This window comes from Eucyclogobius newberryi, unplaced genomic scaffold, assembly GCF_026437365.1.
Source record: "Eucyclogobius newberryi isolate DKJ021-1_F unplaced genomic scaffold, fEucNew1.0.hap1 SCAF_22, whole genome shotgun sequence".
Taxonomy (NCBI): domain Eukaryota; kingdom Metazoa; phylum Chordata; class Actinopteri; order Gobiiformes; family Gobiidae; genus Eucyclogobius; species Eucyclogobius newberryi.
The window spans coordinates 20766926-20779826 of record NW_027315857.1 but is presented as its reverse complement, the minus strand read 5'-3'; the positions used below and the strand labels follow the sequence as shown (position 1 = coordinate 20779826).

Genomic DNA, 12901 nt, shown 5'->3' with positions numbered 1-12901 from the left:
AATCAAAACGACCAATATTGAAGTTCGGACATGGAAATATTTGCTATTTTCGCACAAAAATGAATAAAAAGTATGATTCACTAAGAGTTAAAAATGCAGAACTATTATTTGATTTAGAACAACACAAATAACATATATTTTGACTCATAGTTCTGTCTGGACCATAAATATAATATGTAGAACTATATGTCCCACTGAGTCCACTAGATGGCGTTATACACAAGCACATATGTTTTCTATGGTCGTGGCCATAAACTGCAAATACCAAATTTAATCCATCATTTATTGTCCTCCAAGGTTTGCAGTGAGTCAAATATAATCATTACTACACTCAGTACTTATCGCGTGTTCCTTCTTGTCCTTTTTATGCTTTTACATGATTATTATATGTTAATTTACAAAAAGATTCACTGTGATTCTCCTGCTTTAGGGTTATTGAGTCATTGGCATAAAGTAGTTTCAATATTATTGTTTATTGCAATATTTTAATTCGCAGTATATCGTCCTTCATCAACTAACATATAGAAAACAACAGAAACGTTCATGTCGTCACTTTATATTATGGATCTTTGTGGAAAAGGAGAAGTTTGTATTCTGTATGACACAAATGAAACCTCTCTCGCACTCGTAAACCTTTATGCAAAGCTGGGGACATAACCCGAGAATCTGAGAGTCTGTTTTCCTCTCTTTTCTCCCTCTTTTCTCCCCCCTCCTCCTTCTTTCTTCTTCTTTTCTCCTCTTTTCTCCCTCCTCCTCCTTCTTTCTCCTTCTTTTATCCCTCTTTCTCCCTCTTTCTCCTTCTTTTCTCCCTCTTTCACCATCTTTCTCCTTCTTTTATCCCTCTTTCTCCCTATTTTCTCCTTCTTTCTCCCTCATTTTACTCTCTTTTCTCCCTCTTTCTCCTTCTTTTCTCCCTTTTTCTCCCTCTTCCTCCTTCTTTTCTCCCTCTTTCTCTTTCTTTTCTCCCTCTTTCTCCTTCTTTCATCCCTCTTTTCTCCTTCTTTCTCCCTCATCTTCCTTTCTTTTCTCCCACTTTTCTCCCTCTTTCTCTTTTCTCCCTCTTTCTTTCGCCCTTATTTTCCTCTCTTTTCTCCCTCTTTCTCTTCCTCTTTCTTTCTCTTTCTTTTATCCCTCTTTTCTCATTCTTTCTCCCTCATTTTCCTCTCTTTCCTCTCTCTTTTCTCCCTCTTTTCTCCCTCTTTCTCTTTCTTTCTCCCTTTCTCCCTCTTTGACCTAACCGTGGACCAGCTGTTGTCCCTGCGCTGTGATTTTCCTCCTGGGACGTTTTCCGCTGCAGCAGAAATCCATCTTCACCTCTGCAAATGCACTTTTAACACCGCACGAGGCTAAAAGAACCCAAAACGCTCCAGCGACGTTACTTTTGTCGGTAAATGTGGAACTGTCAACTGTCAATTTCATTATGGATGCTTTAAAGGACAACTATTTGCATTATTTGTATTGTTATTGGCCTTTAAACATGATCTTACATACTACTTTGGGAGCTCATATTTTAGCACAAACGCTTTTCTTTTTAACTTCATTAAACGTCTCGCTGGCGTTTCCCATTTTACGTAGTTGGGATAAACAAATGCTAGCTTGCCCTGACCTGCTAACATAAGCATGCAGCAGTAATGATTATTATTTTAGGGCAGAAATACTCACGAGATTGCGATGTTTTACGGATGTTAAAAGAGTGTTTTTTGTTTGTTTTCTGAGGCTGAGAGAGAGAGAGGACTTTCTAAACACTCCAAATATATCAAAGCATCTGAAAACTCTTCAAGAAACGGTGAACCTTTGATATTCTATGCTTTTTTTCGTCATCAGAGAAAGGGAACAACTGCACCAGCTGACTCCAAGTTCTTTGAATTCTGTGGAGATGGGACAGTTCTCCTTTAGGAAGAACCTCATAGAAAGTCAGACCTCCACGAGGACGAGATCACAGGTTCCATCTTGTTGTGCTTCATGGTGTACGGACTTTTCTCCATTGTATTGACACTCGCTCGTCGCCGCCTCTCCGTCGAATGTCTTTGTAACTAACGGCTACGTACGTCCCAAAGAGTCCGGACCGCTCGAGCTCCCAGTAGCGGCGTCCCATGAGCGGTCCGGATGGTCGGGATAAGGCCGGTCCTCCTCGCCAACGCAGACAACAGTACGGTTTTCATCGGACAAGCGCGGTCTTCGCTTTACGGTATGTCCAGAGAAAGGTCACACAAATCATAAGAAAAACATTTGGTTGGGAAATACTGCAGGGAAAGAAATCACATACTTGGCACCATCTCCATTCACGGTTACAGGTCATGTCTGTGGAGAGTCGACCTCGCTCACAAGAAATAGTTCTGGATGTGTCCGGATGTCCCACTCTTCTACAAATAGTGAACTATTTAGGCATCACGCCATTTCAGCGCTGTCCAAATGCCCAGCAGGCGAAAAACTAGAGGACTCAAACGTTCTCACAATGCACCTTGAAAAGTGTCCAGCTCCGGTCACTAGACGGGTCAAAATAGACCACAATGCATTGCCAGAGTTGGAAGAACAAGCCGATTTTATTGTGATGAATAACAAAAAATGGCACTTGCACTTGTGGCGACCTGGAGTAAGCCATCGCTCCCCTACAGGTTCCAATCCGAAAACACACTTTACGACCGTTACAGAAACAATGTTAACGTTTGGGTCAAATGCAAATGACAAATGAACCTTAGCGTTGGAGAGTGCAGGGGGCCGCGGGGGTCGTCCCGTAGAGCAGTCAACTGTTTAATTGTAGATCCTGGATGGTTGTGACTGAGGTCCAGCTCTCTCAGGTGGGAGTGGGCGGAGTTTAATGCCGAAGCCAAAGAAGCTCCGCCTTTCTCTGAAACCAGACACCCTGACAGCCTAAAGGAACATACCAGTACGTCAACGTTATAGCAGTAAATAAAATATACTGAAATCAAGAAAGTATGTATGGCTTTCCTGTGTTTCAGCAACAAAAGTCTTTTTAATAGGATGACCTTGCTAACTTAATGTTTGTGTACATTAATTCAAATGTAATTACATGGATTTGGTCCTAAACAGGAGTGCTTTTCTGTTATTATGCATTTTATATTGTCTTAATAACGCTTGCCACGGCCTGTTTTTAAAAAAAAAAAAAATGGCCCAATTTATTGTTACTCACACCCAAATGCTTTAAGGCTATATATATTTTTGTTATCCCAGTACAAGCCAATACTATTACAGCTTTAAAAACAAACAATGCTAGAACAATTTTACTCTTTTAATTGGTATACAAATCCAAATAGAATAATTTAAGTGGATACTTCATAGAATAAAAATATTTCCCATCAGGTCCCCTTGTTACTGCCCCCAGAGTGTGCTTGTTAGAAACGCCCCTGGAAGTGTGTGCGCCGCAGTGAACAGCGGTGGTCCAAAGTGGCCCCTGAGCACTCCAGGCTTCACAGACTTGCATCAGGACGTCAGAACCTTTGAGGATACGATTTTTTCACTCCTTTGCTGAGATAAAGTGATGATAAACGTCTTTTTTTCAATTGGCTGAAAATGAACAGAACAACTAAACGAATGTGAGGTCCATCAGCGTAAAAAATCCTGCATCCTGAAAAAAATAACTTGTGAAGAATGCATTTATGGGGTCAATTCAATTCAATTAATTTTTGTAATGCCCAAAATCACAACAACAGTTGCCTCTGAGGGCGACAGTGAAAAACGGATTAAACAATGTCTGTGGTGGCGATGGACGACGATCCAGAGTCCGCTGTCCTTAGACCCTCCTTCTCAACCAAGAAAAACTACAAAACATCCCTAGTTCACACGTACTGTCTTATTTTCAGCCTTTTATTTACCAGGCTCATTGCTAGCCACAACTTTAGGACCACACTGCCAGAAGGGCTGACACTCGGGGGCTTGACACTCGGGGGCTTGACACTCGGGGGCTTGACACTCGGGGGCCTCACACTCGGGGGGCCTGACACTAGCCCAAGAGTGCTCCTGCCCACCAGAAAAACTCCCAGTGCTCCCGATGGCCAGTCCAGGTTTGGTTGTCGCTGCACTAGATGTTAATTTACCCATAGTTTGATAATAGGTTTAGGGGTGTATCTAAAAAAAAACATGACTCATTTGGGGTGTGTCCTAACAGTTTTTATTCATTTTATATTTAAACATCCAAGAAACGAAGGGCCACAGAGTCGGCCAATGCCACCTTGAGTTGAGTGATTAAGGTATATTTACATTAATAAGTTTCTTCACCCTATATTATGGGACCAGGCAGTAAATAATGATTCAAATATTGACCTTGTGGGTCATAGGGCCATTCAGACCATTCACTCAGGAGCTGGTTCATCTGCAGCTGCTTCAAGAGTCTTTTGATGCCGTACACATCCATCGTGGCCTTGAGGATTTTGGTTCTGTCTTCTGTCTCCAGCTTTGTCCTTGGAACAGTCCCAAACTCAGTTATATTATTTGATCAATCTTTTATACCAGCAATATTTTTTTTGCAGCTGGATTTCCGTTTTGCTCTCGTCTCTCCTGGACATATGAAGCATTTAAAGCCGTGCGATAAGTAAGTGACAGCGTTATGTGGCCATAGTTTGTGATAAGCGGACATTATACTGTAAACACGTTACACACATTAAATAAGCTCTCACACTTTCATGTACTCGTGTCGCTGTGATGTCACTCAAAAATATACGTAGCCATGTAGTTGAATATCCAAATGAAATAAAGCAAAAGATTTAAAAGAGAAGCTGAACTCGCCGTGTTTTTTTCCGTATCACAGCTGCTCTGAACTTTGGTCTGAGGCACTCCTTTTACCGTATTTTCCGGACTATAAGTCGCACTGGAGTATAAGTCGCATTTTTTGGGGGAAATTATTTGACAAAATTCAAGACCAAGAACAGACATTTCATCTTGAAATGCAGTTTAAAATAATATCAGATTAGAGAACATGGTGAATAGGTGTACGTATGCTAACGCTAACACCTTCAGCTACATGACTTATGCTAACGCTAACACCTTCAGCTACATGAGGCACAGACAGAACTGTGGTAAGTGTCTGGTATGTTAACGTAACATATGAACAGTTATTCAGATAACTATAGCATAAAGAACATGCTAACAAGTTTACCAAAGCATCAGTTTTACCCCAAATCACTAAATCCACTGAATTCTTCTTCCTCTGTGTCACTTCTAAACAACTCCACAAACTCCAGAGGAAGTGCAGATTCTTCTTCTGCGTCGCTTAGAGCCTAGAGCGCCCTCTTGTGGTTGTCAGTGTGAAAATAACAGATAATATCACATATAAGTCGCTCTGGAGTATAAGGCCAAAACTATGAAAAAAAGTGTGACTTATAGTCTGGAAAATACGGTACTTATGATGTGTTGGGAAATACTTATATCTCTTTCGCTCGGTAAGGAGGTTGTGGGTTAAATTCCTGATCCGAGTGCGCATGCCCCATTGGCAACTAAATATTCATAGTATTAGTGTAATCCTGTTGTCTAATGATGACAATATTTTTTTCTTGCAATTTTCAAGTTGTGGTAAATTTGATGGTTTTTTTTCCTAATAAAAAGAATAAAAAATAAGTGGGAATTACTTGACGCTGAAATGAAAATGTATTTACAGTGTAGCGGAGCAGTAAACGTGTCCAAATGATCCTAATGAAAACAAAGCAGAGTCAATTTAGAAATGAAAAAAGAAAAGGAAAAAAACGACAACAACCAAGAAACACTTATGAATATTTAAGTAATTAAATCACACAGTCGATCAATCAGGCGCAGACTGAGCAGCTGCAGGGACAACATGCAGATTAAACATGTATTCACCGCCCCAGGGAGAGAGAGAGAGAGAGAGAGAGAGAGAGGGAGAGAGAGACAGAGAGAGAGGAGGGAAAGAGAGAGAGAGAGAGAGAGAGGGAGGGAGAGAGAGACAGAGAGAGGAGGGAAAGGTAGAGAGAGAGAGGAGGGAAAGGGAGAGAGACAGAGAGAGAGAGAGAGAGAGAGAGAGAGAGAGAGGAGGGAAAGAGGGAAAGGTAGAGAGAGAGGAGGGAAAGAAGGAAGGAAGGAGAGAGACGGAGAGACATACGAACAGACTGAAGGGAGGAAGGAGAGAAGGAGGGAGAGAATGGAATAGGCCCAATTAAAAGTAGAAACATTTTGTCATAAGGTACAATATAATGCTTTGGGGTTTCTAGTTCTTATTGTAAATTAGCATGTTTTTAAAATATATTCAATTTACTGATACTAATTTGTATTTTACGTCTATGGATAAAAAAAAATAAAAAAAATACATAAATAATAATAATTCATCCATCATAACGTTAAATTTTTTATTTTAATTTTTTACGTCTTAAGTGTGAAAAATGTGTGAGTTAGAAAGTAGAAGTAAAAAGAAAAAAAAACCTCATCAGGTGGACAATTCAGGTGGCCTATTTTTCTCTTTTTGAAAATAAAATAAATGGTGAAAGCCCACCTTTAATCAATCAATCAATCAAAACTTTATTTTAAAAGTAAAGAAACATAATTTAATTTAACATACAATGGACAACAGGCCTTCTCCTCCTGCTGGACAACTGCTGCAGGTGATGTTCTTTCAGCGTCAACTGAACCGTGTGGAAAGACGAATCCCGTGGTCATGGAGGAGATGTCGGTGTGTTTGAGGAGGGTCAAATCACTTGCATCGAGCAGAGAAAACATCTAAAGGAGAAGCAGAAACTAATCAACTACAGATTTCTAAGAAAAGAACTGCTCAAAAAGACCAGTTCAAATCTGCCAAATCTTGTTATTTTGTCAACGATTGCAAAAAATGCCAAAGTTTTTTCCTTAAATTGTTATAAACGCTTTACTTGCGACAAGCTGATTTACCATTTTCTATTGCAGTGCTATATTTACAACAAATTATGACAAACAAAGTCTGTCTGTATTTAATGATCTTTGGGTTTAGTGAGTGATTGTATCTGATTGTGGTGATTTGAACTCCTTATTCGGTCGTGGAGGTGATGTAATGTTTGTGCAAATGAGAACATGGCCGCCGCTCTGATTGTGACGTGGGAAACGGAGCCGAGCTGATGGCAGAGATGCTATCGGCTGGGAAACACTATTCCACATTCAAATAAATAGTTCAATCCACTTTATATTCCAAACGTCCTTCAAGAGAGTCCATTCTGCATCATTTTTCGGTGCTTTCTTGAGACTCCAGACTGTGATGTAGCGTACTGCGTTGATCCCGTTAATATTCAAGTACTAAAACACAACACAAAATATACTAAAACACGACATAAAGATACTAAAACACGACTTAAAGATACTAAAACACGACATAAAGATACTAAAACACGACATAAAGATACTAAAACACAACATAAAGAAACTAAAACACGACATAAAGATACTAAAACACGACATAAAGATACTAAAACACGACATAAAGATACTAAAACACGACATAAAGATACTAAAACACAACATAAAGAAACTAAAACACGACATAAAGATACTAAAACACGACATAAAGATACTAAAACACGACATAAAGATACTAAAACACGACATAAAGATACTAAAACACGACATAAAGATACTAAAACACGACATAAAGATACTAAAACACAACATAAAGATACTAAAACACAACATAAAGATACTAAAACACGACATAAAGATACTAAAACACGACATAAAGATACTAAAACCTGACATAAAGATACTAAAACCTGACATAAAGATACTAAAACACAACATAAAGAAACTAAAACACGACATAAAGATACTAAAACACGACATAAAGATACTAAAACACGACATAAAGATACTAAAACACGACATAAAGATACTAAAACACGACATAAAGATACTAAAACACAACATAAAGATACTAAAACACAACATAAAGATACTAAAACACGACATAAAGATACTAAAACACGACATAAAGATACTAAAACACAACATAAAGAAACTAAAACACGACATAAAGATACTAAAACACAACATAAAGATACTAAAACACGACATAAAGATACTAAAACACAACATAAAGATACTAAAACACAACATAAAGATACTAAAACACGACATAAAGATACTAAAACACGACATAAAGATACTAAAACACAACATAAAGAAACTAAAACACGACATAAAGATACTAAAACACAACATAAAGATACTAAAACACGACATAAAGATACTAAAACACGACATAAAGATACTAAAACACGACATAAAGATACTAAAACACAACATAAAGATACTAAAACACGACATAAAGATACTAAAACCTGACATAAAGATACTAAAACCTGACATAAAGATACTAAAACACAACATAAAGAAACTAAAACACGACATAAAGATACTAAAACACGACATAAAGATACTAAAACACGACATAAAGATACTAAAACACGACATAAAGATACTAAAACACGACATAAAGATACTAAAACACAACATAAAGATACTAAAACACAACATAAAGATACTAAAACACGACATAAAGATACTAAAACACGACATAAAGATACTAAAACACAACATAAAGAAACTAAAACACGACATAAAGATACTAAAACACAACATAAAGATACTAAAACACGACATAAAGATACTAAAACACGACATAAAGATACTAAAACACAACATAAAGAAACTAAAACACGACATAAAGATACTAAAACACAACATAAAGATACTAAAACACGACATAAAGATACTAAAACACGACATAAAGATACTAAAACACAACATGAAGAAACTAAAACCTGACATAAAGATACTAAAACACGACATAAAGATACTAAAACACGACATAAAGATACTAAAACACAACATGAAGAAACTAAAACCTGACATAAAGAAACTAAAACACGACATAAAGATACTAAAACGCTTAAAGGAATAATAGAGGATTTGTTGTCAATTTGAGAACTCAAGTGCATTTTAAAAATGCCGCATGCGCACACTCACCCTCCTGTTGTTTCTAGGACCCTCCCACAACAGCCTTGCTGCTACACGTGCGTTTGTTTATTAGCATTTATTGCATCATCTCTCGTCTTCGCAGATTTCTGTCTCTTCTCAGTTCTAACACTTTCTCTGTGGTTATTTTGTGCTGTAACTGAAGGAACTCGCTAAACACACACCGGCATATCAACCACACATGCGCAGCCATGGAAACGTGCCGCTCTCCTGAGAACGAGGCTGCAGGTGTGCAGCAGCACGCAGGGAATGATTGACATGTGGGAGAACTACTCGGCTGTCCACGCCACGAGGAAATGAGACGACAAAAATCCTCTATTATTCCTTTAAAATTGTCAATGACCACCTCAAATTGTTAAAAATAGAGTGAGTCATTGAATGTGGTGGACAAATGCCAGTGCACTTGTTCTCTCATGTGTGAACTTCTATATAAATCTAAATGTTTATACAAAATGCAAAGACAGAGGCCTCAATGGTTGTGCACGACCAAAAGGAAGGCAGATGACACAATCTAAACCCCGGGGGAGTTCAGGAGCGCGCGGGTGAGTTCAGTAGCGTGTGCGCGGGTGAGTTCAGGAGCGTGTGCGCGGGTGAGTTCAGTAGCGTGTGCGCGGGTGAGTTCAGGAGCGTGTGCGCGGGTGAGTTCAGCAGTGTGTGCGCGGGTGAGTTCAGTAGCGTGTGCGCGGGTGAGTTCAGGAGCGTGTGCGCGTGCCTGACCTTTCCCTGTAGCGTTAGCCGTTAGCTCCACGCAGCCATCACAGAGCGTATTAATGCACTAATCACTTTAAACGGAGCGTCATTAATCATGAGGCTGGAGCTGTCAGAGCCACGCGACGCCCAATCTACTCTATTGTTTACACACAACACACACACACACAGACACACACACGCAACACACACACGCAACACACACACGCGACACACACACAGACACACACACGCAACACACACAGACACGACACACACACACACAGACACACACGACACACACACACACACACAGACACACACGACACACACACACGCAACACACACACGCGACACACACACAGACACACACACGCAACACACACAGACACGACACACACACACACAGACACACACGACACACACACACACACAGACACACACACACACACACACACACACAGACACACACGACACACACACACGCAACACACACACGCGACACACACACACACAGACACACACGACACACACACACACACAGACACACACACACACACACACGCAACACACACAGACACGACACACACACACACACACACACACACACACATTTCAACTGCAGGAGAGGGAGACACCTTGAAATTAAACATGCTTGGTTAATTAAAAACATTAAATTGCAGAATAGTTAAGATTTCAATCACACACTAAAGACTTGCTATTTATATGCGTTTTTTTAAATATATGTATGATTTGGGTTCATTTGGATCATTTTGAGTTCGTCAATATTCACTGCAATAGCATTACAATTAAAATGTTGAAAGTTTTATCCATAAAAGGTTTTTTTGTTGTTTATATTTAGTTTGGTTCAAAAATAATAAAATAATAAAAGAGCGGTTACATGACGGTGAGGAGGTGTAGTTCCGAAAAGTAGTTTTACAATGACAAAAATATTAAATAAAATAATTGTGACTATATTAATAATCGAAATAATCATGCTCGTAATTGTAATCATTCTCTGGACTAAAAATACCCCAAAACACAAACACAAATACATTTTTATTACAAAGATACCTGCATTATTAAATTAAAATCAATACATTATTTTAGATTATTCAAATTTTTTTCATAAATATTCTCCATGTAGCAGCCGTCAGTCACCATATTTCAACCTTTATTTGAGTAAAATTGTATTTCAAAAGTCTCAATGTAGTCAACAACTAAAGTTTTAAAATATGACACATGACAATATGATATCAGTGACAGCCCTGAAATTGTGAACAGAACTGCACAGTTTGTGTTTTGCAAATTATGTCTGTAATTTTAGAAGAAATCAAAGCGTTTAGTATATTTAACAACAAAATGTAGAAATATTTTAAACCAACGCTGACTTTTATTTAAGTTTACATAACGCAATCTAGAGTTTGAAATTAAGTGACAGATTAAATTGTTTTTGTTACATCAAAACAAACAAAATATTTATTCTCAAAACATTTTTTTTTTGCATTGTTTGAAAATATTAGTAGTTTATTCAAAATTGCAGCTTGAATTCTCACAATTTTCCACATATTATTGACAAAATACTTCACAAAACGCAGCATAACACGACAGAGTTGGATCTTTTGGGACTCATTTCTTCCCCGTGTCCTTGTCTCCCGCCCTCCCTTGTCCCTCCCCCTGTCACTCTCCCCCGTCCCTCCCCATCACCCCCGTCCTCCCACATCACTCTCTCTCACTCTTCCCCTTCCCTCTCCCCCGCCCTCCCCCCCAGTCACTCCCCCGTCCCAGTCACTCCCCCGTCCCAGTCACTCCCCCGTCCCACCCCCGTCCATCCCCCATCACTCTCTCTCACTCTCCCCCTTCCCTCCTCCGTCACACTCCTCCATCCCTACCCCGTCACTCTCTCCCGCCCTCCCTTGTCCCTCCCCCATCACCCCCGTCCTCCCCATCATTCTTTCGCTCTCCCCCGTCACTCTCCCCCGCCCTCCCCGTCCCTCTCCCCTGTCCCTCCCCCGCCCTCCCCCCGTCCCTCACCCGTCACTCTCCCCCCGTCCCTCACCCGTCACTCTCCCCCCCGTCCCTCCTCCGTCACTCTCCTCCGTCCCTCCCCCGTCACTCTCCCCCGTCCCTCCCCCGTCACTCTCCTCCGTCCCTCCCCCGTCACTCTCCTCCGTCCCTCCCCCGTCACTCTCCCCCGCCCTCCCCGTCCCTCCCCCGTCCCTCTCCCCCGCCCTCCCCTGTCACTCTCCTCCGTCCCTCCCCCGCCCTCCCCCCGTCCCTCACCCATCACTCTCCTCCGTCCCTCACCCGTCACTCTCCCCCGCCCTCCCCGTCCCTCCCCCGTCACTCTCCTCCATCCCTCCCCCGTCACTCTCCCCCGTCCCTCCCCCGTCACTCTCCTCCGTCCCTCCCCCGTCACTCTCCCCCGCCCTCCCCGTCCCTCCCCCGTCACTCTCCTCCATCCCTCCCCCGTCACGCTCCCCCGCCCTCCCCGTCCCTCTCCCCCGCCCTCCCCTGTCACTCTCCTCCGTCCCTCCCCCGTCACTCTCCTCGTCCCTCCCCCGTCCCTCTCCCCCGCCCTCCCCGTCCCTCCCCCGCCCTCCCCCGCCCTCCTGCGTTTTTGCTGATTCAGCCGCGCCGTCATTAACAGCGGCCCGACACGCGCTCTGCATCTTTAATAAAGTCAGACACTCGGCGACGAGGAGCGGCGTGACACTGCGATCCAAAAATCCATCTTTAAAATACACGTGAAGTTAATTTGATTTACAGCGAGCATAGTGATGAGCTGTCAGGAAGCTTTCAAGTCACAAATATGTTTTATTGAAAGGTCCTAAGATGTGCATAATTATCAGCTTTTTCAACTTACCCGTAGCATTGGGCTTTTACAACTTAAAGGTGCCGAGTTGTACTAAATATGATCCTAAATCGACTTTTAAGTGCTTTCATATTTTTATTTATTTATATTCTATTCTATTCATTTTATTTTATTTATTTGAATTTATTTATTTATTAATTTTTTGGTATTTATTTTAATTTGATTTAATTAAATTTTTCAAGAGCTTTTAACCATGTCGTGATCGTTTTCCACCGTCGTTATCTTACCGTAAAGCCCTTTCTGGACGGGTAAATTGCAATAATGACGAACGTCGTCTGTGTTTTTAGTGCCGTGTGAATCCTTCCATGTTTGTGATTCGGCATCCGGATTGGAATTAAATGTAATACCATTAATTCTCCTCTGCGAATGGATTAAAGG

The 12901-nt window shown here is 40.9% G+C and overlaps 1 protein-coding gene across 1 annotated transcript in view; it reads right to left on the bottom strand.

Annotated features, from left to right (window-relative positions):
• Positions 1-12901, bottom strand: part of LOC140371525 (FERM domain-containing protein 7) — a 37057-nt gene that overhangs the window by 12712 nt on the left and 11444 nt on the right. Inside the window, exons 3-6 of the mRNA XM_072458695.1 lie at positions 4308-4418; positions 3834-4039; positions 2695-2848; positions 2049-2127 (exon numbers count right to left, since the gene is read on the bottom strand). Coding sequence (XP_072314796.1) covers positions 2049-2127; positions 2695-2848; positions 3834-4039; positions 4308-4418 — 550 coding nt within the window. The remainder of the gene's footprint in view (positions 1-2048; positions 2128-2694; positions 2849-3833; positions 4040-4307; positions 4419-12901) is intronic.